Source organism: Vidua chalybeata, chromosome 23, assembly GCF_026979565.1.
Source record: "Vidua chalybeata isolate OUT-0048 chromosome 23, bVidCha1 merged haplotype, whole genome shotgun sequence".
In the NCBI taxonomy this organism is placed as follows: Eukaryota; Metazoa; Chordata; class Aves; order Passeriformes; family Viduidae; genus Vidua; species Vidua chalybeata.
In genome coordinates this window covers 871,496-896,020 of record NC_071552.1, presented here as the reverse complement: position 1 = coordinate 896,020, position 24,525 = coordinate 871,496, and the positions used below count along the sequence as shown (strand labels likewise).

Sequence of the window (24,525 nt, the reverse complement as noted above, 5' to 3'; positions counted from 1 at the left end):
TGGCAGCCCTTCTGTCTGATCTTTGGTAAGTGCAGATGTGCATCTTGGAACAATTTACTCCTGGTTGTGTTTAGGGCTACCAGAGTGACTGTTCATTCCCACATATGGAGCATGGTTTCAGAAGGTAATTTAAACAAATGGAGCGCCACTTCCAATTTTTCAGGCTTCTACTTTAGGAGCCAAAATTGTTCTCCTGGCTCCAGCTTGCCCACCCTGGCTGTATCAGTTCCCACATGGCCTGCCAAGTTTGCAGTGAACTATCTATGGTCCCTTTTCCCTTCTCAGGAGACAAAAATCCCTTGGCTGAGAGTGGTTTGGGCTTTGTTGGGACACGGAGCGGGGCAGGGCTGGGCAGGCTCTGGGCAGCCCCCAATGGTCAGGGAAAGCCCTGCCTGGGACTGACCCGTGCTGTTCCTGAAGTGACAGGGGTTTGTGAGCCCCAGCTGTGCCTTTCCCCGTGTGAGGGGGTTAACACGAGCCGTGATGTGCTCGGAAGCTGCGCGCTCCCGGCTCCTGCTGGATGCTGCCAGGTGGCATCAGTTCCTGCTGCTGCACTTTGGGAAGGGTGGTCTGGGATCAGAAAGTGCCATGGGCTGTGTGGACAGGGAAGACACACCTCTGTTTTGTGGCTGTTGGCACTGGAGGGTTACCTTAATACGCAGTTCTTCTGCTGTTCCATGGCTCTCACTGGACTGTTAGGTCTCGGCTAAGTGAAATGATTTAGTAGCACATCAGCCTGTGCTTGTGAAAGTAAATATTTTTGTTCTACTGAAAGCAAATGGAAACGTGTGGTCAGTGTCCTGATGCAATAAGTCCTGACCTGCTGCTTGGAAGAAGTAGGAAATGCTGTGATGAGGGAAAAGCGATGTATTTTGAGCTCGGTGCATGTGTGTGGAGGGGAGCAGTGCTGCTCAGAGGCACTGGTGCACCCCAGAGATGCACAGCAGTTCCCCAGGCATTTGCAGTGGCCAGGGGCTCATCTCCTCTGTGCTGCTGTTACTCAGTGGTCCCGTGAGCTGTGAGTACTCACAGCCTGCCCTGGGCTTTGTACGTGTGGAACAGCTCAAATGCCCAAAATTCAGACACTCCAAACTGCGTGCTGCAGACTTGGTTTAAAACCCCCAAACGGATCTGTAGGTTAGCTGTATTTGTTTGGTTTTTGTTTTCTTGCAGTTTCTGCACATATAAAAGAGGCTTTGTCCTCTGTGGGCCCTGAATTTCCCATGTACAAGGAGAGGCATTGAGAGAATTCCAGGCTGCGGCTTTGCTTCCACGTGCCCCTGCTGCATTTACCTGTATTTAGTGCGTGTCTCTGACTCAGTGTTTACTCTTCAGTATTTAAACATTCCCTAGAAATTAAATCTTTTAAGAACATTATTCTTCACACCAAGTGCTTGTAGAAGCCCAGTTGTGCAATGCCTACGCTCATGTATTGGCTGCTGTCTTACTCCCTCGGAACAGGATTTATGGTGGCAAAGCAAAGCAGCAGCCACAATTAGAATTTGGGTACTACAGCGCTGAAGTGCTTTCAAAATAGCAGTGTCTGTGCTCCAAAAATACTCCATTGTCCCCTGCTTTGAGAGCTGGTGACAGCCATGGTTACTCGTCTCACGTGAGGGCTGTGTTGGTGCCGAGGGCAGGATCTCCCTCCGAAGTCTCGGGGCACCTGAGCCCTTGGTGCTGCCTGTTGGCACCAGGAACGAGTTTGATTTGCATGGCTGGAGCAGCAGGGATCAGAGTGACACCCACTGCCGTTTGCTCTTTGGCCCTTTGCCACGTGCTGTCACCAACCTGGGGCTAATGGCCGTGTGTGACATTTGGGAGCCGGGCTGGGGTGATCAGTGCGACGCTCCAGTTGCCCGTCCAGACCTGAATTCGCTCCTCGGAGTGCAGCTTGCACAGAAGGTGAACCACGAGCCCCAGGTGCATCCTCTGCCACGGAGCAACAGCCAGCCTGTGCCGCAGGTCGCTGCCCTGCCTGTGAGCCAGGCTCCTGGGGTGGCTTGGCAGCCCTGGCACAGGGCAGTGGCTGGGTGCCCTTTTGCTCACACCGTGCTGTGCCACGCGGCCCTGAGAGCCCGGGGCTGGATCATGCTTTGGCTTTGAAGTAGGCTTTCAGCTCCTGAGCGTGTAATCTGTGGGTTTAAGTCATTTCTGCTGATAAGGGAAATCAGATAGTCTTGTTGGAAGTGGCTTGTAGGCTTCTCTGGTGTTGCAATTCAGTTCCGTGCCCAAGTGAAAGGTGATTCTTTAACAAGTTGGTCCGTGCAGTTACTGCTGTGGAAGATTCTTCTGTCAAGCTTGCTTTGTTATGAAACAAATTCAAATTTCAAGCAAATCTTTGTGGTTTTGGGGGGAGCAGAAACTTCCTAAAGTTCCAAGAGGCAGCTCCTGTGTTCTGACATCACTGGGAGGTCTTAGTGGAAATGACTGCAAGGGTGTTTTGTCCTCAGCAAGCTGGAATGAGATTCCCTGATTCTCCCTTGCTAAAAGTGAGGCAATTTCTGCCTTCACTCAGGTAATACCACTGTAGAACATCCGTTTATTTTAAGCCGGACTTTACGATCAGACCCAAGCTGCCAACCTTTCATCTTCCTTTGTTACAAACTCTGCTGAGGGCAGGCAGAAGGCTGGGGGCAGCCAGTGCTTCTCCCACCTAACAGGGGGTAAATCCATGGTGCTAAAGCTGGCACAATTTGGTTTGCTTCTCCTGCAAAGCCTGGGCAAGATGAGGATGAGGAAGGGACTCTCCATCGCTTGGATGTGGTTTATCTTGGTTGTTGAGGGTTAATGTGTTGAAGCCTGCATTCCTCACAGTTTCACTTTTGGCTTCTCTTTCTAAAAATTTCCACTCCATTTCATAACAGTTCTGGAGTGAGGGGTGGTGATACTCAGGAACCTTGGAGTCTGAAAATGTTCTGTGTAATCGGGGGCTGGAGGCAGCCACAGTTGTTTCCAGGCCCAGGGGAACCAGTCTTCCTGACAATAACATTAACCCTCCCTAAATCAGCTAATTGAAGGATTTTTAATTAACTTAAGGGGTGGGGATGGTAAATAGAAGCAGTGGTTTTGAGAAGAAAATTGCTTTCTGCTGTAGTCTTGTGACTGATGAAAATTTTGATATTTGAAGCTAAAAAATAGTGTCTCACTAGTTTGATAATTTCTACTGCTTTTGGAGCCAAGCACAGACTCCAGTGACTGGGTTTTGTGGCACGTAACAAACATCATTATTGATGGAGGAGTGTCTGAGAGGCAAACTGCAGCCTTCCAAAGCTTTATGTGCACACAAAGGCTGGATTCGAAATTTTGAGTGCAGCAACTGCACTGACTTTGTACTGAAAATACTTCGGGTGTATCCTGATAGTTGTGCCTCCCAAGCTGATAAACCCGAGCTGGAATATCTTTGCCAGGCTGCAGTGCAGCATAAGAAACTTTCCTGAGACTCAATGCCTTCATCAGTGTCTCTACAAGACATCTTGTGACAGGGCCACTGCTTGTTTGTTCCCATAGAAACTGCCATCTGATCGTGGCAAACTGCACAAAGGCGTCTAAAAATTCCTCGGTGTATCATCTAGATCTGGCACTGTGCTTTATTCCTCGCTTCCCTGGCAGAACCTCGGCCCCTTCCAGCTCAGTGTGCTCCAGGTCCCATAGTGTTAATGCAATTGGCACCTTGAAAATAATCCTAGAGCTAGAGGTGATGGTGTCACCTCCTAGTTTGTGATCTCAGAGGTGCTGGCAAGGGAGCAGTGTTTGCAGTCTCTGCCAGCAGCAGGATGATGCACACGGAAATCATAAATACTGAATAAAAGGCATTTGATGCATTTGAAATCTTCGATATTGGGGGAAAATTCCTTTTCTCTAAGTGTGTGGCTGTTGCTTTTGACTTGTTTTGAACAATCAAAGTTTGACTTTGGTATAGAAAAGACCCAATGCTTGCAGGTTTAGGAAAATACCTGTGCTAGTCTGTTTCAGAGCCCAGAATCCCATATTCCCAAATGGACCTGATGGCACGTGAAGAGCAGCAGTGATTCCTTCCATCCTCTCTGTGGTGATCCCAGAGGGATATTTAGCGCTCCTGCAGCCCTCTCGTGCAAGCAGGAGCTGTTCCCCTGGTGAGTGGAGCTGCACACAACGTACGTGCACGTTGCAGCTCCCGTGCATGCCGGCGCCACTGCAGAGCCCGGCCTCCTCCCTGGAATGTGGGCAGGATCCGGGGCAGGATCCGGGGCAGGAGCCCAGCACGGAGCCGCCACCGCGCTCGGGCTGCGGCGAGGAGCAGGGACGGGCTGCTGGGGCTGAGTGAAAGGGATTGTTATATGGGATGACAGATTCCTCTGGAGCTTGTTGCTGTTTGCAGAAGGGAAGCCAAGACATTGGTGCTTAATATCTTCCAGAAGTCCTTGGCTTTAACCCTTAGGGAGCCTCAGGAAATCCACTGGAAGCCGGTGCAAAGGCTCCCCGTGGCTCTGGCAGCTTCTCCCAGGCAACCAGCAGCAGGAAGAGAGGACTTGATAACCCCAGGCTGTGCCAGGGAGGGTCAGGTTGGACATCAGGAGGAATTTCTTCACAGAAGGGGTTGTGGAACATTGGCAGGGACTGCCCAGGGAGGTTTGGAGTGCCCATCCCTGGAGGTGTCCAAGGAATGCCTGGATGTGGCACTCAGTGCTCTGGGCTGGATGACAAGGTGGGGATGGGGCACAGCTTGGACTCGATGCTCCTGGAGGTCTCTTCTAGCCCAAATGACTCTGTGGTTGTGCTGCATGTCCTGGTGCAGTGCCAGGTGTTTTCTCAGGATGCAGTTTACAGCAGGAGGATTTCTGTGGTGCACGGCAGGCTGGGGAGCCCAGCCAAGGGCGCTCCTGCTGCATGTGTTGGTTTTGTCATTAAAAAATAGCCATTTTCTGTCATTACAAAATAGCTACTCTCAACTCGTGCTGCAGTGCTGGGTGCTCCATACGGGTTAGACAGGAGTGAGGTGAGGTATTTCCTCTCAGGAGACCTCTCAGTCCAAGTAGTGTTCTTTGCAGGATAAGCATTGCTTAAAAAAATCCAAACCCTAACAGTGTGCTCTCAACACATCACTTCATGCACACCAGCTTCTAAATTTCCTTATTTCTGAGCTCTGTGTTATTTTATAATCCAGTAATTCAAACCTGCCTCTGACTGTACACTCTGTACCTGAAATGCACTGTTTTTCCCTGTCACTTGCATTTTTAGGTCACGACTGAATTAGAGCAAAATGACAATCCAGGGAACCTTGTATAACACTTTCAAAACCTGCTTGCTGTAATATCCTGGCAGCTTTTTAAAGACTTGTCTTGATGTTTGAGCCAGGCCTTTCCCATGAAACCTGGCAGGTCGACTCCGTGTCTCGTGGCCCCTCTGCTCTCGGGGACGGTCTCTGCTGGGGCTCTGTTCCACAGCAGCATTCCTGATGCATCTCCTGCTGTCACAGATTTCTTCCTCCGTGCAAATACATTTCCAAAACTCTGCTGCTAAGCAACTCTCTCCGAGGCTGGAGAGTAAGGCATGAGGAGCAGCTGAGGGAGCTGGGGGGGCTCAGCCTGGAGAAAAGGAGGCTCGGGGGGGACCCTCTGATTCTCTACAAATCCCTGACAGGTATTGGAAGGGGCTGCCCAGGAGGAGGTGGAATCCCTGGAGGTGTCCAGGGAAGGACTGGACGTGGCACTCAGTGCTCTGGGCTGGTGACAAGGTGGGATCAGGCACAGGTTGGATTCAATGATCTCAGAGGGCTTTTCCAACCTCAGTGATTCTGGGATTCTTTAAGTGATTCAGTGGCAGTCTCGGGAGAGGTTTGGAAGCAGAATCCTGCACGGAGGTCAGTTGCAGTGTTCAGCTGACATCTCCTGAAATCATACTGCCAAATGGGTTCAGGGTGTTGGTAAGCTGAACTGGATTTGTTTCCATGGGATGTTTAGGCCGTGGTGCTTGAATTGAGGGGAGAACGATTAAGCAAGTGGCTTGAACGGGCAACCTGGACTGGAAGGGGACCAAGGTGGGCAAGTGTCCTCCCAGAATTTGATTCACCTCTTGGCTCTGCTTGCCTGCAGGTGGCTGGGAGGCCGAGCTGTAGCTCAAGCAGGAGTGCAGTCAGGCCTGAGCAGAACTGCAGCGTTCCCATCTGCTGTCACAGGGGCTGAGCCTCCTCGGCCAAACAGTCGAGCTTACGTGACCGGGCTCTGCTTTTTCACATCACATTTGTTAGTTAACCAGTTTGCAGTGATTTAAATGCACCTCCGTGAGCTTCTGCACTAGTTCAAGTGCATCCAAAAACCGGTTTTAATTATCAAGTGCAGTCTTTGTGTAGTAAGTGCCAAGAGTGCTTTTAATTTGCATGGAAGCCATGGAGGTAGTGCTGCAGACTGTCAGCAGATCGTGGGGCTGCACCACAGCCGTGTTCAGGGCTCAGCCTTCATTCCTTCTGCTCAGCAGTGTCCTGCTACATCCCACTAGAATTTCTGCTAATGCTACAAGCAGGAGCTTTTACAACCTGCCTTTTACTTCAGCCTCTTTTCCTTTGGCTTAAGCTGATTTTTAATACTTTTTCTTAGATATTCTGCTTTTATGGTCCAGGTATGGAGGAGTTTGATGAACTGACGTCCCAGGCATGCAGCTCTTGGTGCCTGCTCTCTGTGGATGTGTTTCAGGGTGGCAGTGCTCACTGTAGGCTGACATTTGTCCGTGTGGTTTGCTCTCTTCCCTCACCAGGATACATATTTTCCATACCACCTCTAATTCACGTTCTGACTCCTGTGAAGTTCTCAGCCTTGCATCTGGGAAGCATTACAGGAATTTTACAAGGCTTCTGAACTAAAAACAAATTACTGGCATAAATGCCAGCTGAAGCTTGTTGGGGCTGGAGGGGTTTTCTCCTGTAACAGAGTGCAGCATGAAAAGACAGGGAGGTCAGTGGGAATGCAGACAGGGCACGGTGTGAAGCCGGTGGAATTCAGCAGACAGGAGTGGTGTGGCTATCCCGTGCTGTGTTTGAGGTGGTTAGGTGTGGCTACCTGCAGTCTGCTGTGCTGAGACTTGCTCTGCCTTCGGCTCAGTCCCGTGGAGTCTCTTGCTGTAGCCCAGGAGAAAAAGGCAGCACTGGCAGGGACCAGGAGATTCAGTGTCTGAGCAGAACTTTAAAAAGCGCTGGAAATCTCATCATTAAGAAGGATAAGGGCTAGAAGTAGATGTGGTGTAGCTTAAGGGATTCCTGTTCTTAAGCTGTGCATGGCTGACCTCCTTGGTCGCTGCTTGGTCCTCTGAGTCCTGCTCAGCCTGAAGCCCTGGGAACTTGCTGAGCAGCCATCAGGTTTTGTGGGGATATGTGGTCATTCCATCCAGCCTGGATACACTCTTCCCAGCCCTGTGTGGAGTACTGTGGCCTGTCCTTGTGCTCGGCCTCTTCCCAGGTCTGTGTTTGCAGCCCCAGGTGATGATTCACGGTGCTCGCCCTCGCAGCACCTCCCTCCCGTTTGCAGCAGGAGGTTCTCCGTGCACCAGGATGGTTTGTTTATCTAATTGACATCTCCAGCTCCCTTTCCTGTGCATTTCTGTGCAATCCCAAAGCCCTTGATGCTGTTCAGCATGCTCTGATGTAGTGTGTGTCAGCCAGGGCAGGGAACTCCAAGTCTCTGTTGTTTCCTGCTGTTGCCCCAGGTGATGAAATAATGAGGAGAAGCTCTCCAGAAGGGTTTGGGACCTGGCATCCAGGTGAGTGTGACAAGTAGAGCTCTAGCAATGTGACCAAGCTTTCTCGTGGCTGGCAGGACATTATTTACACAGCTAGGCTGTGGCTGAACATGACAGAATTTACCTGTCATCCCTTGCAGCTTCAGAATGGGCAAGAGTTTGCATTTGGGATTAAATCACCATTGAACTGGCACTGAGGCTGCTGCTGTGAAGCAGCAAGTGTCAGGTGGGGGGCACTTACCTCTCGGGCCTTTTTGATGGCTTCTGTTGGAAAAGAGAAGCTGCAGGTGCTGGCATAGGCTAATCCAGGACTGGGAAAGGAGGAGTGCAGGATAAAGGCTGGGATCCTTGGGGGTGCTCTAGATGAGCTTCCTGCCCTGTGACATTTGTAAGCTGCTGTACGTGCCCTGAAATGATGAGATTTCCTTACCTGGGCGTGTCTGGTTCTCTGAGCCGTGGATGTGAATGTGGGGTTTGTGCTTTGGCCGCTGAAATCCCAGCTGTGCTCCCGCTGGGACAAGGAAAGGTCGTGGCAGAGCACGGCGCTCACACAAGCCGGGTATTAACATTGCAGCCGGCCAAGAGGATTTGGATGTATTGACTTTTCTCGTAACACCATCAGTATTTTCTTCACTTGCAAGACACAAGTCCCTGCATTGATTGTGCAGAGGGATGTGGACAAGGTGAGAACTTCCTTCCTGAGCAAATGCAGCTTCTCTGAGCACATCTTCGTCCACAGTTTCCTGCCAATATTTGCATTTGTGCCACCTCCAAAAGCCACTGATGTTGCTGCAGACTGGCCTAGTTTTATTTGCTGTATCACTTTGACTTAGGTAGGTTCTGCTGGTTGGTTAATTCCGAGGAGGAGATGCCCCTGTGTTACCCATGAGCTTGCCAAGAGAAGTCCGGGAATCGGCAGTGTCAGCGCTTCCTTTTTGTCGAGCGCTTTCTTATGACTGAAGACTGTACAAATTGCCTATTTGCATGGAGGGAGCTCACTTTTGGTGACCCCAAACACACCAGCAGGCTTGTGCTGACAGCTTGCCCGAGAAACATGTGCCTCTGCCATCCGAGCGTCCGTAGGGATGCACGGCGTTGCTGTGGGGTGACATCCACCCAGCAGAGCTCCCGAGAAGGACACGACCTGCAGTAGCCTGGAGTTGACGTTGTGTTTTTATCACAGCCCTGTGTCCATATGGCAGTTGAGTGCCTCTGCGTGTGGCTCATATACATATCTCCAGTGTGTGCTTCCTTATCCCTCTGGTTCTCCCCCTTCTCCGTTTAATTCTGGTCTCTGCTGCTGGAGTTCTCCTGTGCAGCTCTGGTATCTGCTCACTGGAGTGATTTTTACCCCTCCAGCAGCTGCTTAATCCAAACAGGCCGTGTTCCGGAGCTTCCCAAGTGTTTGTGGCAGGCAGGAGCAGCTGGAAGAGTTGTTCCCTGTCAGCCCCTCTGACAGCTCACGTTGTCAGCCCAGGAGGGCTGCGGTGGACAGGGAGCAGGGGGCTCCTTTGCTAACTGCAAATGCAGGAGGAATTCGGGTGGATGAGCCTTCTCCAGGCTTATTCATTTATTCCAGAGACCCTCTCTGGTGACAGCTCTCCTGTGGCTGCAGTCTGCCCTGTGCCCTCGGGGTGACACGGGAGCCGAGCTGCAGGGACACCTCCATCTGTGGCAGAGGACACCCAGGGACTGTTTACTGAGCGTTTTCCAGGAGGAGTCTGGAGCAGGAGGACTCCCCGGGACAGTTCTAGGAAATGTCTTGCTCCCAAATAAACATGTTGATTTTCTCAATGCAGTCGGTTTGCCGGTGCCATCTGTTGGCTCCCATTCCATGGAGGAGATCCGTGCTGATTTACAGGAATGCCACTGCCATAATTACACTTTTACAGTGATCACTGATCACACTGAGCACATGGGCTCCTTTTGGAAGAAGTAGGGGTTTCTGGTTTTCACTTAGGCCACTGCAGAAACAACTGAACTAAAAAGGAAAAGGTGCTTTCTTTATGGAATGATCACTCATGCAAGAAATTTTATTTATCATTGGATTATAATTAGATCCAAGCAGATGCATGGCATGAAGGAGCAGATTTTAGCCCAAGCCAGGGTCTCTGGCTTGTTCCTTTGTTCACAGCACAGGACTAAAAGGAAGCAGTGTCCCATGGCTCCTTTCCACTGAAAACAGACCGTGCTTCCACCTCTTTCTCTCTCAGAGCCTTTCCAAGCAGCTGGAGCAGTGCAGGGCACAGTGGCTGTCCTCTCCCTGCCCATCCGCCTGGGCACCCAGCAGTTCATTTCCCTTCCTTTTGGCAGGGCACTGTGGATTCAAGGAAGTCTGTCTGGATTGTTATCCACACTCAGCTGAGAAACAGGACGTCCATACAAATTTTAACTCCTGCAAGTTGATATTCTCCTCTCTCCTCTTCCAAGCCCTGTGCCTTGTTTCAGAGCCCCTCACCTTGGCAGATTTAGCTCTGCTTGCTGCCAGATTTGGAAGTCTGGTATCTCAGAGCAAAACAGGAATTTATAATGTTGTTTATGTTACACTTTGGGAGCTTTAGGCGAATCCTGTGATTTTGAGAGCAAGAATTGTCAAGGCTTTGTGTGCTGGGCCGAAGGAAGTGGTCGGTGCTCAGGGCAGAGGGGCAGCGTGGGCTCCTCCCCAGGAGCTCACATCTCTGAGCATCCTGGGCTGACATGTGCCTGCTGTCCCTCCTGACTTCCCATGGGATGCAGAGGGATGTGCAGGTACCAGGGGTATCTGGGTGCTCCCTTTTGGCCTTGCAGAGTTTCGGTACCCCTCCTTCCACTTCCCAACCACCCCTTCTGCTTTCATGTGGTTGGAATTTCCACTCCTCCCCACAAGGCTTTTGCCTAGCGTGCACATACACCCAGCACAGCTTTAGGATCACGGGAATTACAGAGCAGTGTTCAGCTGAGGTGCACCAGGAGAAGAAAAATCTGGAAAAACAACGAACGAGCCACCTGCAACCTGCAGCTGTCACTTTGAACGCCTTACCTGCTCTCCACCAATTGCTTTTAGCAACTTGTCATTTCTCCCAAGTAACAATTCCTTCCCCAAATTACTGGTGCAAGTTTTACTTGGATGCAAGAAGGAATAAATGAACTGTTTACAAGTGGCGGGAACATTTTGTTAATTGGTAGCAGCATGCAGGCTCCAGGCTTGGCATTTATCCTCCTGCCTGTAAGCTTCATTAACTTCTGATAAAAGAATAGTTAATTTCTCAGACTCCTTTTTCAGAGTATTTCATTGTTGAAGAATTTAGATCATGGTTTTCTTCCACTTCTACTTGTGCCTGAATTTTTGCTTTACTTAATGATGTTTAGTCTTCCTCTCTATTTTATGTGGTGTTTGTAAGCATGAGGGAATGCACTTGATTTTGGGGTTTGGGGTTTATTTTAACTGAAACTGATTCTTTTCCTCAAATAATTATATATATATATACATACAGATATATATTTGGAGGCAGGGCAGTTATCACCCTGACAAGGATTTTATCATAAAATATGCAGGTTCATTTTCATGTGCTTTAGATTTTTTCCCTTAATAGATCCTAAAGATCCTTTTGTTTGGTTGTTTTTCTCCAATTTATAGTCTCTAATAAATAAATAAATAATGAAATAAAGGGCTGAATTCATTGTGGCCATCCCTTGAGCTTTAGATGGAGTCGGTGTGGCTGGTGCGACACAAGGACCTCAGCCAGTCCCTTTTCTGTTGAAATCCCAAGTCATCTTTTGAGGGAAAATACTAGCCAGCTAGGAAATGCAGGAATGGAGAAACCAACCTCTGATCTGTTCTGGAAAACCTTTAAACCAGTCCTTCCCTCTGGAAAAGCAGTGATTCTCCAAAAGAACCCAAAGAGCAAAGCTCTGGAACAGACCAACTCTCCGCTGTAGAGCCTGGGGTGGAAGATCAGCCCCCATCCCTGAAATTCCCTGCGTGTCCCTGCTGCCCCTGCAGAGGGGATTTCCTACTTCACCCTCGCAGGGTCCTGAGGAAGCTCTGCATTTCCTGAAACCGGAGCACGAGGTGGTTTCCCCAGGATTTTTCAGGAGATTTTTGCCTTTCATGTTGCATCAGTTGCTGGAGGCATTTGTGTGGAATGAAAACATTTGGAAGAAACCCCTTCAGGTCTCTCCTCCGCGTAACTGCTGAGGGTGGGTTTGGGTTTGGGGCTGCTTGGCTGAGCTCGGGTTGAGGTCCTTCTCAAGAAGAACATCTCCTGAGCGCTGCTGGTCTGGCTTTGCTCCCCATCCTGGTATTGTGTGTCTTGTGGGTGTGGAGTTTCGCTCACCGCGTGTAAATCCCACAGCGTCACAAGGAGGCAGGGGAGCTGGCAGCCTGGTCCTCCCTGCCCCGGGTTATCAGGGAAAACCAGAGGAATTCAGTTCTGTTGTGTCTGGCCCTACTGACCAAGTTGGGTGCAATCAGATGCTCTACATACCTTGAACTTGGCTGAGAGTGTCAGCTTGAGCCATATAATTAAGCTGGGAAATGAGAGTTCCTTAGAGCAAATATAGAGCTGAGAATGAGTAAGGAGCTTAGGAATACTCCAGATCTGTGGATTTTCATTTACGTCTCTGGGCCTGAAAATGACTCATGTCTCTGGGTAGACATCTTGGCTTTGCTCTCGGAGGAAGCGTCTCCTAGCTTTTATGTGTATTTATGCTCAAGCTTTACAAAAGCCCGTTCTTGCAGGAAAACTTTGGGTGAAAAGCATGTGGAGAGTGCTTCCCTATCCCCCTCTGGCTCTCTCAACTTTCCCAGGCCGCTCCTGAGCGCCGTGCTTGGATCCCCGTGGCGCGGATCCCGCGCCGGGCTGGTCCCGGGGCTCTGCACCCCGTTCATCACAGCCCCGGTGCCTGGCAGCCCCTGCTGCCGTTTCACCTCGTGCCTCGGCTGCAGCCCCGCTCCTGCCAGCAGCTCCCAGCCCCGAGTGCCAGACCTGGCTGCCGTTCAGCTCCCGCTCCCGCTGTAGGAAGCATGCTCAGTGACTTGGAAGGCTGGAAGCGTTCCTGCGCTCTGAATTAAAGGTTTCAAATGAAAGAAACAGCTTATTGTACTTGGGTGCCTTTTCGGGATTCTGCTGGGTTCTGCTCACATGCAGGGCGGTTATTGCTCTGGCAGGGATTTGATCATAAAATATGGGGCTTAATTTTCATGTGCTTCAGATTGTTCCCTTAAAGAAAGATTCCCTTAAAGGATCCGAAGCTGCTTTTGTTTGGTTGTGTGTGTGCCTGTGAGAGCATCCCTTAGCCCTGCCCTTGGGGCTGGCACTAGGAGAGGGACGTGTGTTTGGGTCGTGTGTGCCCCTGTGGGTTTGTGCCCGTGGTCGTGGCACGTTGCTGTGCACAGAGCACTTGTCCTTGTCCCCACTGAGCTCTGGGTTCTGGGACAAGCCAAGCATTTCTGTGTCAGATCTTTCTGGCTGTGCATCCTCAGCGGTTTTCGTGGCAGTGCTGCTTTGCATGCCCTTCCCCAGGCCTTTGCATGATCCTGCAGCCTTCTTGGGCAGGACTTGTGTAAATTAGGCTCTCCAGTAAAGCAAGCAGGAGATTTGTAGAAGCAGTTCTTTTCCCAGGGAGAGCCCTCTCTCCCTGAGAGAAGACCTGCTGGGGGATGGTAACTCATCCCACAAATCCTGACACTGGAGCTGCTCACTCGCAAGGGTGTTTTGTGGTGGGGAGGAAGACACTGAAGGCTGAAATTTGATTTAGAAGCAGCAGGGCAGATGTTCCTCTGCCAGGCAGAGCAGCTTTTTCTCTCAGCTGTTTTCTCCATCAAGATTTCACTCTGCCTTTTCTCTCCTGTTCACCCTGGCATTCCAGAAAAGATTCCCGTCCTTGCTGTCTGTGTGTGGATGAAACAGGGTGCCCAGTGGACTTGAGGACAGATGATTCTTAGTACAGAAGTGTCTCCACGTTTGGAGTCTGGTGGTTCTACAGTCCATGCCCAAAGGAGCTGGGAGCTGCCAGCACCAGGGAGGTGGAGGGAAAATCTTGGAGACTGGAGAGCAGCTGACTGGAAGCACTTAGACTTGTTTAAACTCCATTAGTGTAGCATTACAGAGCACTTCTGGTTTAAAACAGATAAATAAACACCTCAATTGTTAGAAGCCTGACACTGTCCCCCATTCCCATCCCTGCTGGGGTTTATCAGCCCTGGTGGAAGGAGCTGCTGTGTGGATAATGCAGCTGGGTCAGTAACTCCTCTTCTGTTTCCCTTCTGCCAGGTTGCCATAAAGATCATTGATAAGACTCAGCTGGATGAAGAGAACCTGAAGAAGATATTTAGAGAAGTTCAGATCATGAAGATGCTTTGCCACCCACATATCATCAGGTTGTACCAGGTAGGAGCATTCTGCCATGGAGTTCCCATCCCTTGACTCCACACTGTGCAGTAGCACTTCCTCCAGAACTATCCCTCCATTCCTTCTACATGGAACTGGGAAAGCCCTTTCTGTTTTCAAGGTCTCAAAGTGCTTTGATTGGAGGGGCAGGGGGAACGTGTAGCAAATCCTTCTCTTTTCTGGGACATGATGCTTCCGCTGTGGGCTGGCCTCCTGCCACTTGTTTATGGCCATTGTGTGCTTCTCAGCTTCCCAGTTGAAACCGGATGCAGGTTCCCCTTCTCACTTTAAGGGAGGGAGTAAATCTCACCCGGGAGCAGGACTGAGCTCTCCTCTCCCTGCCCAGCTCCCTGTGGCCCCCAGGCCCTCAGCCCTTTCCTGGAAGGGGATCAATACTGGCAGCAGACCTGCTTTTGAATATTGTTTACAGACTTTTTTTTTTCAGCTTGTTTGACGTTTTTTTGGTCTGCAAACAAAACCCTCAGAGGCAGGAGCCACGTGGTCTGCCCTTTACACAGGTAGCTGGTTCTGCCTCTCTGTGAGGAGGGTGCAGCAGAGTGATGGGAGCAGAGGAATAAAGGATTCTGTTTCTCATCTGTTCCTGAGAGATATGAACATTTATTTGGACTCCAAAGAGTTAAAACTGAGTAGAAGTGACAGAGGTTAATGTTTAGCTCCTTTGGCCAAACTGTGTGTGAGATGTTTACAGGGACTGTGGCACTTTCAAGGTACCCAGGGAGTGCTTCTTTGCAAACTTACTCCTTAAACCTTTTTTTTTGAGCCAAAAACCTTTTTAAACCTGTTCCATCCCATCTAAAGCTTTTGGTGTGATACTGAAGAGGTGACACTTGGGGCTTGGCTTTGTTTAGGGTGGGAGAAGAGCAGGGTAGCAGCCCTGAGAAATCTCCCAGGCTGCTGGAACATGACAAGACCTGGGAGCAGATGCTAATGGGAGGGAAAACAGACCAGGAGGAGGAAAGTGCAGGTGAAGTGTAATGTGTAATTACAGATTTAGTGTTTGAAAGTCGCTGTTTCATCCTTACTGTCCCCAGTTCCTGTCCATCCCTGCACATGGCTCTGGGAAGCACGGGAAGGTGATAGTTTGGATTTGATGAAAGCAGTTCTGTGTGTTACAGAAGGAATAAAGGTGGTTTTAGAGCTATTTCTCGTTGCACTCAGCAGTCTCCTTATGTGTCACTTCTCTGTCCTTGTGTGCAGGTTATGGAGACGGAACGGATGATTTATCTGGTGACAGAGTATGCCAGTGGAGGGGAAATATTTGGTAAGTACATTTATTGCATTCTTTAATCAGATAATGCACTTGGTCAACTACAGTAAACTGAAAATAGCCACCACACTCTCTTGTTTCAGCCGAGAGGTGCCCTTCAGCCTGCAAACTTTCCATTGACAAGAGGAGTAAAGGAATAAATGAGACCAACTCGATGGAAAAATAGCCCCCATAACCTCTCTTTCTTCTTTGGGTTTCATTGACAGGTGGTGCTGCTCCTCTTTCGTGCTCACTTTGGGATTAAAGATGTTGGAAATAGTCATGCAGTTGGATTTTAGTGTTGCTGAGTGCTTTGCTTCCCAGAAAGTTATATGAACCTTGTTGATGATAGTGGAACTCTTGGGATGTGTTAGAAGCTTTCAAAGAAACAGGCAGTCCTGCAGTTCTGGAGGGTTTTGTGTTCAAAACCATGTCTTGTCTTTTCTTTTTGATATCTGATGTTATCTTAGCGAGCATTGGTTACATTCCTTCCAAGCATCGTTGTCCCAGAGAGTTTTGGCTGAGTGTTCTTGACCACAGGAGCTGTTCTTGAAAGGGAAAAAAGAATCTGTGCAGCACGACTGAAAGAACTGTGGGCTGATTTATTCATTTGTCTGGTGAACAATAGCAAAACTTATAGAAACAGGAATTTACTTATACACTGGGATTTTGTGCTGAGTGACAGAGCTGGGATTTTGCAACATTGGTCTGTACTGGCTTTGCCAATATGAGCCTCCAAAAAGGGGGAAAATCCTGTGTGCTTGAATTAGCTTCAGTTAAGGAAGTGAGGACAGTCACACGTGGCCTGTCAGCTCCTGGGAACACTCCCCCTGTCCTCATCAGCCATTGCAGAAGATTCACTTTTGATTTTACTTCTCATTTCTCTGGAGGAGAAGCTGAGTTGTAGTAAAAGACGAAGCTTTTTGTGAAGCAAGAGAAGCCCCAAATTAAGGAAAACAAAAGCTGAAAAGTGCTGGTTTCCAGCCACTACAAACTGCCACCAGTTCCTCAGTACCTCTGTAGATGGTTGCCATGGCTTCTTGTCAATATTGTCCATGTCCTTTGGCTTTCTCCCTGAGAAGGTGACAGCCGAAGGGGAAGCAAGTGACAGCTGATGTTTGGGAAGTGTGGATTGCCTGGTGAAAAACTGACTTGCTGAGCCTTCCAGTTGTTTATTCAGATGTGAATCATGGTGCTGGACACACTCAGCAGTTCCAAAGGCTTGTGAAATTCACCTTCCCATGCACAGCAAAATCACCTGCACATGTCCTGGAGTTGGCTTGGGTGTGTATCACCACAGAAAAGTATAAATCTCTTTTTACTTTTTCTCCCTCTTCTGTTGCATTTGGCAGGGATGGGCTCATCTTTTTTTAAATCCAGAGCTATGTGCAAGCTCACATACAAACTTGGAATGAATTCTCTGGTTACAAAAATAGCCTTCTGCGTGAGTCGAAGTGAAAACCTAATTGCTTTCTGAAAGATTTTCTGCTGTAGTAAATTCAGCTCATTAGCATGGCTAATTTCCATGTTGCTGCCCAGCATTTTATCCTCACTGATAGCTGGGAGCAGCCAGCTCTGTAACAGTGTGAGGCTTCTGCAGACCCAAGCAGGAGGTCATGCCTCTCTACCCAGTTTTGAGGTTTTTTGGGCACTGCCCTCGGTGCGAGAGCAGAGAGGGGAAAACTCAAGTCTCAGCTTTTTGTATTCAAAGTTTCCTGAGGAGCCATGAAGACTTTGTTCTAGCAGCGGAAGCAATTTGCAGGGAGGAAACAGGAGCCCATTCTGGGGAGGTTTCCTTGCAGTCCTTGCATCTCCAGTGCTGGAGGGTCTCCCGTCCTTGTGTGGTGGAGACAAAGCCGATGGCAGCGTGGGCAGCCAGGCTCTCCTCTTGGGTAGAACCTCACCTGCACGGTGCCTCCTCTCGGTGCCTGTCCCTCCTGGGGCAGCTGGGCTGGTTGGGAATGGCTGGATGTGCTGCAGGGATGGTGTGTGAGGTGTGTGTGGGCAGTGCAGCCACTCTCACTGTGCCTCTTACTGGGCACTGGGGGTTCTCTGAAAATGGCCTGTGCTGAGTCTCTTCAATCTTTTTTTTTTTTTTGATCATGTCTTAACACCTGCATGACATAGTCTTTAAAATGTAGTGCTGGAGGGTAAGGGGTGCTGACAGCTGTGGTTTTCTGGATTCCAAATGCCATGGGGCATTTGAATGCAGCCCCATAGAACCGGAGTTGCAGCGTTGTGCCGTTGTGAACTGCAGGTTTTTGTAAGGAACACAGATTGCTTCTGTGATGCTTTCAGAACTTCCCAAGGCTTAAACGGTACCCAAGAGCTGTCAGTGTTTCCCAGGCAGTGCTGGAGGTCAGAGCTTTCAGCTGCAAGAGCGATGGTTTCTCGAAATGGCCACGGTCAGTCCGGGCTGGCCGCGTGTCTGGCCGGTCCCTGCCCGTGTGAGCTCCGCAGGGACCCCGGCTCAGCACCTGGGAGGGCTGCACCACCTGTTTATCCAGAGTTCCAGTAAAAGGGCTGAGCGCTCCTCCGGCGGCCAGGCTGTGCCGTAAGACTCTTTGATTCAGCTCTTACTGGAAATGGTTTGATAATTCACTTTGTTTGCGTAGCGGCGCGCAGGGACCGGGGACGGGCCTTGGGTTTGCTGTGGGCTTGAGCAGCCAAATGTAAATTGTTATTTTTGTCCCTGTCCGTGTTTTGCGTGTGGTTGGGTCGCTGGTTTGACATTATGAAGAAATGAATGTCTCCTTTTAAACATAGGGTGGTCTCTATTCCAGGTCCCTCGAGTGTCCTTTTTTGAGGTCAGATGGAATATAGTCTAAAAATCTGGTTTGTTTTCAGCTGTCTACTATGAAAACTGTAAATAATCTCCAGTCCTCACTGATGGAATATGAGTTCTTGGTTGATTATAAAAAAAAATCACAGGAAATTTAGAAAATTATCATCTGGTTGATGTGGTTACCACGTCTGCCCTGTCTCCCCACCGCCCGCCCGCTTGTCCTGAGCACTGTGAGCCTGAACTGGGCAGACACATTAAACAACGTTGTGGTGCCTGTCTCTAGAAGGTCAGACTGCTTCTGACATCACAAGGTCACCAAATTCACTGGAAATGTGACTTAATCCCCCACACAGAGGAGATGTGAAGCTTCATCAGCGTTTGTTTTCCAGACAGAAAGCAGCTTAAAAGCACGAGGCGTCTGTCCAGAGGCAGGGAGTGGAAACTTGTGTGTCAGTGCTCTCTGAACCAAAGGTGATTTTTCCCCAGTGTAGGATTGGATTTTTTAACTCAGAGAGCAGCGTCGGGTGCCTCATGTAAGTGCGGGGAGCAGTGACTGATGTCTGTAGGGGTTGTGCAATGAAATGATGCATTCCTTCCCCTCTGCAAGACACCCAGAGGAGCATCGCTGTGCACGAGCAGCGCGGTGACACGGGCACAGCCCAGGCAGGCCCTGGGTGCTCTGGCACACTCAGAGCAGGGTGCTGGCTCCCAGCTCAGCACTCAGGTCAGCTCTGTAACCTCCACTGCACGGGAGGTTTGTGCAGGCTAAGCTCTCAATGGTTAATTTTGGCATGCAGTTGCCCTTGGTGGTATGTGAAGCATTCTGTAGCCTCATTGTTTGTGTCCTTCCTCTGGAGCTGGTGCAGAAATGTCAGTGGGCTCGGAGCGCGGTGCCTACGTGCAGAGCCTGGGCCTCCGCTCCCAGTTCTTCATCAAAAGTGAAATTTCACGCCCAACCTAAAAAGGGCTTTTTGCAGCCTAAGCAGGGCTGGCTGGGCAGAGGGGCAGCAGAGTTTTCTGGGTGAGGGGCATGGGGCAGGGGCTGCCGCAAGTGCCAGCACTGAACCCGGGTGTCACCGGCTGCGCCGGGACTGGTGAACTTGGTTTGGGCAGAAATACACTTAGGAAAGCCTTGCAGAAAGACACCTGCTGCAGTAGCTGGGTTTGCTTTCTTGCCTGCAGGAGAATTGCTAAAATATTTCGGAAATTGTTGAGAGATTGGAGCCTTGTGCTTTGTTTCAAGGGCATTTACTGTATGGACAGGCTGGCTCCCAAATCCCGGCGGAGCAGGAGGTGTGAATGACCTTGTTTAGGAGCTGAGCTATTACCTGTTGATCAGTGGCTTAAATTGGAGCAGCCCTTGCTGTGCTCTGCTGTCAGTCTCCCTAGAGTAACAGATTTATGACCATGCAAATGCCTTAACGAAATACGACAGGGCAATTTGAGATGGTGACTTTGCTTTGCCCAGCTGAGGGTCAGATTTGGCTTGGTGATGGTTTTCCTTCTCCAGCCCTGGTTCAGATTTGCTTACAGAATAAGTTTATCCGATGAACAAGAGTTAATTGACAAGTTCTTTGGAAAACACCTCGAGTCTGTTGCACAACATGAGTGGGCAAAGGCAGAAGGAGGTTGCTGTGCAGTCAGGAGCAGCACAACTGCTTTGATGGATCTTGGTAATTAGTATTTACTGTGAGTCAATTATGTCACAGGTATTTTAATGAATGGGTGACTGGGGAAAAACACAACCACCTGATGAGAAACCTGAACAAGTGATTTATTGTTATTATTTTCAAGAACAGATATCTGTATTGAGCCCCCAGTTTAATGGAGTTGAGGGAGGGATGTGAATCATTTCAGCCTAATTTTGGCCAGAGATGTTTTGAGGCCAACTCGATGGCCCGACCAAGGAGTTACAACCTCCTGAAGTAAGGCTTCCTTTCTCTGCCTTTCCTGCTGCCTGCCTCCTGCCTGTCCATCCCGACTCGTGGGACAGTGACAAGTGGCTTCTGTGCTTCCAGGATTTAAGTGGATTGAACTTCAGCTGGGTCACTGCTGTGTGCCTGCCTTTGTGATCTCTTGGAGAGGCTTTTCCTGTCCGTGTGTGCAGTGCTGGCTTCCAAGGAAAGCCCAGCTGGCAACAAACACTACCTTTGAGTGAGAGTACAGGCTTTCAGCAAAATATTTGGGAGTGCTCAGATTTCCGTAGTGGAGGCCAGCTCCATTTTTATAATGAAATGCTTTCTTGGATTTCGCAAGGATGTTGTTGCATCGATGCAGAGAGAGGGAGGATGTTAAATCCCTCCTGCAGTGGTGGTAGCTGTGCTGGCTGGAGAGCTGAGGTGAGCAGCTGCTGGTGGCTGTGACTACCTGGGAGCTCGCTGGTTCCAGCAGGAGTTACCTTCGAGGCACGTTAGACCAAAGGCACGTTTCCTGTCAAAAACCAGGGGGAAGGAAGGATGCCACGTGGCCAGGAAGCTGCACCTCTCGAGGTGATGTGGTACCAGGCTTGGGGTCTGACTGAGGGCAAAGGCTGGGAAAGCTTCATTTTTATTTTGATGTAGAAAAAGATTTTAAAACCTTTGCCCTTGTGTACAAAACAGTTCTGTTTTTCCAGGCATCCCCTCAGCTGTCCTCTGTCTAAAATTAATTTCAAAGCCTTTCCCTCAGAGCCAGCCCAGGCGAGGGCCGGTTGGCAGTGGTGTGCCCGATCCCTGCCTGTGCCTCTTCCATGTGTGCTGCTGGAGCTGGAAACCACGCTGTGCCCACATTGCTCCCACCTGCCCAGCTCTCTCCAGGAGCACGAGAAGCCCCTGTGTCCATAACCCTGTGTTCTCCTTCACCTCACAGATCACCTCGTGGCCCACGGGCGCATGGCCGAGAAGGAAGCCCGGAGAAAGTTCAAGCAAATTGTGGCTGCTGTCAACTTCTGTCACTGTCGTAACATAGTCCACAGGGATCTGAAGGCAGAAAATCTCCTCCTGGATGCAAACCTGAACATCAAAATAGCAGGTGAGCTAAGCTGAGCGGTGTGGGAGGAAGGCAGCTGCTTTCAGGAGTTAATAAATGTAGGCACTGGCTGCTTCCAGGTATTCAGGGAGAAGGAAACGCGGTGCAGCTAAAGGAAGCTTTGGATTTCTCTGTGGCCTGCTGCCCAGAGCTGGAACTGCCAGGTTGTAGCCAGGAGATTTATACCTCCCTTCAAGTAGTGCAAAGTAAAAGAAGAAGGAAGAAAAGGCAGGTTTGGCTTCCCAGGCTGCAGACACTGCGGCGTTCACTCCTCTGGGTGGTGGGTGAGACAGTGTCACAAAAGTGACCCTGTTCTGAGTCCTGCTGCTGGTTCAGGGCCTCTTCAGAGCAGGTCAGGCTAGGTGAGAGAGCAGGAATGGCAAAGCAGGGATGACAAGGTGGATGGTGGAGCAGTGAAGGGGAAACTGCGCTCCTGGAATCGTTCTCGACATGGTGTGACAGAGCCAGAGTGGCCTCAGTGCTTTGGGGCTTTATTCCCTGCGGGGAGAGAAGCTGAAGCAGCTGAGCACACAGGCCCTCACTGCCTGCTCCCAGAGTTTTGCAGGGCAGTGGGGTTTTTTTGTCACTAACTGCCCTTCCAGAGAGCTTCCTCCGTGGGCATTTCTGTCCTGACCTAACACAGAGCTGCATGTCTGTGATCCTCTGACCCTGAGACTGAGCCTTGGCTCATCCCTGGGGGGCACTGGCTAGGCTTGACTTTATTGGGCTTGCTGGGATTATGACAATTGAACCGACAAGATTTAACACTTAAGAGTTGGGCTCAATCCTCGTGGGTCCTTTCCAACTCAGAATATCCTGTGATTCTGCCCTGGTCATCTCCTTTCATGGGCTTTGGAAGTGGTAGATCTTGTACTCAGCATTTAATCCTCCCAGAGCCTAGAGCACAGCAGGGCACCTTTAGAAAGCACTTGGTTGCTCCCTCTCCCAGCAGACTTCCTGGGTGAGATTGTTGTCTTTTGCAAGGGTTTATAACTTTTTTTTTTTTTTTTTAAGTGCTGAGGGCTACAAAACTTTTCAGTCTGAACAATTTTACTTCTGGGAGGTGGGACATACTCCTCTGTCTAGATAGCATCTTGAAGAAAGGAAACAGTCTAGGTCATTGTTGCTGTTCTCTGTGTACCATCCAGAGGTGTTAGATTAGAATTCAACTCTCCATTTGTGGCAAAATCATCAGTAATTTCTTACACTTCCCTCACACTCCATCTGTGAGGAGGGAGTGGGGAAGGAATAGGAAGGAGAGATGGACTTCACGGACTTCCCTCTGGTGCTTAACAGTGTGAACCATGTCCTCCTTGGCACAGGGATGATAACCTGCCCCTCACTGTTCTGGGAGCAGGAGATAAGTGACAGGCGCATCGCTGGTGAAGCAGGAGTGCAGCTCCTTGGAGTAGGAGTGGAGGGGTTGTGGAGCTCAGGGAGAGGCTGCTGGGGAGGTCTCTGAGCAGCACTTTCTGGTGTTTCATGCAAAGGCTGCACTAATGGTTTGAGGCCATCTTGTGTTCATGGGAAAAATCCGCTCTGTGTGGACGGGGAGGGAGCCTGGCAAACAGCGAGAAGTTAAAAACTAACCCAGGTGGAAACTGGAATTCAGCTGGGTTTGCTGGAGAAATGTCCACATGAGCAGGCTGAGAAGCTCTGGAAATTGTGGAAACCTTTTTTTATCTAAGGGAGTTGGAAACTATTTTCCTTCCAAATCTGTGCTCCCAGAATGACTCCAGGAGATAGTCCCCACCCTGGTGGTGGCAGTGTTTGCCTTGGCAGGAAGATGCTGTAGTGCTTTGAAAAGTAGCCTGGAAAAGCTGATTTATGGTATAGGATTTTCCAAGTATTAAGTTTTCTCCCTATAACTCATCAATTACAACTTGACACCAGTTCTTCCATTGTTTCAAGAGAAAAAAAAAAAAAAAAAAAGTGATAGCAACAGATCTGCTTCACACCAGACCTCCCAGGAGAAATGCTCCAGAAATGCACACACCAGTTACTGGTGGAGAACCAGCTGAAGCTTCACTTACTGGGCCAAACCCATTAACTGTGTCTAACTCAAACTTTGGAGCTTTTCAGACTCTCATCAGTGCAGGTTTTCTGGCACTTTCTGCCTGGCATCCATTTGCAGCTTTAAATCCCTTGCCTGGCATTAGGCAGGTCCCAGCTCTCAGCCCGCAGCCCGGGGTGGGCAGTGCTGCTGCTCTCACTGTGGTCAGTGTTTGGGTTGCTTTGTGATTGATTGCTGCCTCGCTATTTTTCCGTAAACAGCCGGATCCCGATGCTGTGACCCTCGCTCTCATTTTTCCCATGGATGCTTTTTCTCCAGTGTACCTTCTGAGAGTCTGAGTCAGTAGCTGCTGGCACTGCGTTCCCTGTGCTCCCAGCCGGAGAGTTCAGCCAGGAGTTGATGATTGCTAAACACCCCGGCCTTCCCGGGTATGGTTTCGGAGAGGAATCTGATCTATGCATCGCTTTGCATTCGTCTGCAGGAGTCAGCTGCTCCTTCCCATCCTGAGGATGAAATCCCTGCTGGGCAGAGGCTGAAGCCACTCCCTGAGCTCTGCTCCAAGGAAACTTGAGGGACTGGACCCACTGTTTTGTAGCAGAGATGTTTGTTTTAAATATTTTCCCTGTATCACATCATTGTGACTCACCTTGCTGTTCAAAAATGCCTCTTTCCCTCTGCATCTGTTTGTGGAATGTGACCTGATAGCTCCCTGAGGATTTGGATTTATGCATCTCCTTGGCCATAGATTTTAAGAAGGTTTATTTAAGTTGTAATTTGTGTTTTTGTTTGGTTTAGATTTTGTGCTTAGCTGCTCCGGGGTTTTCAAGTCCTCCCGTGAACTTTCTTTGGGTTTTTAAAGCCCTGCTGTTTTCCCCAGCCTTGACCTGAGTCCCGCAGCGCAGGTGGGATCTGGAAGCCGTTTCCAGCCTGGGAGCAGTGTCCCTGTAGAGGATCTGCTGGCTCCAGCTCCCTGCAGAGCCCAGCAGCCCGCCTGCCTGAGCCTGGCAGGGGCTGGGCACAGCAGCATCCCTGCACAGGGAGAGAGGTTTCACCCGAGAGCCGGGGCAGCCGCGGGGCGAGCGCAGAGCTCTGGGACCCGCTGGCCCCATTCCCTAAGGACAGACTCTGCATTTCCCCTTCTCCCCACCTCCTCTCCCTGTGCAAAAGAGCTGTGAATCCCTGGATGAAGTTCAGCACGATGAGGAAGGGGTGAAGTTTCCCGGCTGACCAATCTGCAGGAAGCAGAGGAGGGTGCAGGAGGCAGCTGTTGCGTGTCTGTTCCGAGGCTGCGGTGCTGCCAGCTGGCATGGCACAGCCCTGGAATGGCATGGACCTGGAATGGCACAGCCCTGGAATGGCACAGCCCTGCCCC

General features: G+C 50.0%; 1 protein-coding gene across 6 annotated transcripts in view; it reads left to right on the top strand.

The window, feature by feature from the left end:
* The window catches only part of SIK3 (SIK family kinase 3), a 69,732-nt gene that overhangs the window by 21,888 nt on the left and 23,319 nt on the right, over window positions 1-24,525 (top strand). For all 6 annotated transcript variants that reach the window (XM_053963607.1, XM_053963606.1, XM_053963605.1 and 3 more), the window contains exons 2-4: window positions 13,965-14,081; window positions 15,300-15,363; window positions 20,981-21,142. In XM_053963607.1, coding sequence (XP_053819582.1) covers window positions 14,040-14,081; window positions 15,300-15,363; window positions 20,981-21,142 — 268 coding nt within the window. In that variant the 5' untranslated portion in view covers window positions 13,965-14,039. The remainder of the gene's footprint in view (window positions 1-13,964; window positions 14,082-15,299; window positions 15,364-20,980; window positions 21,143-24,525) is intronic.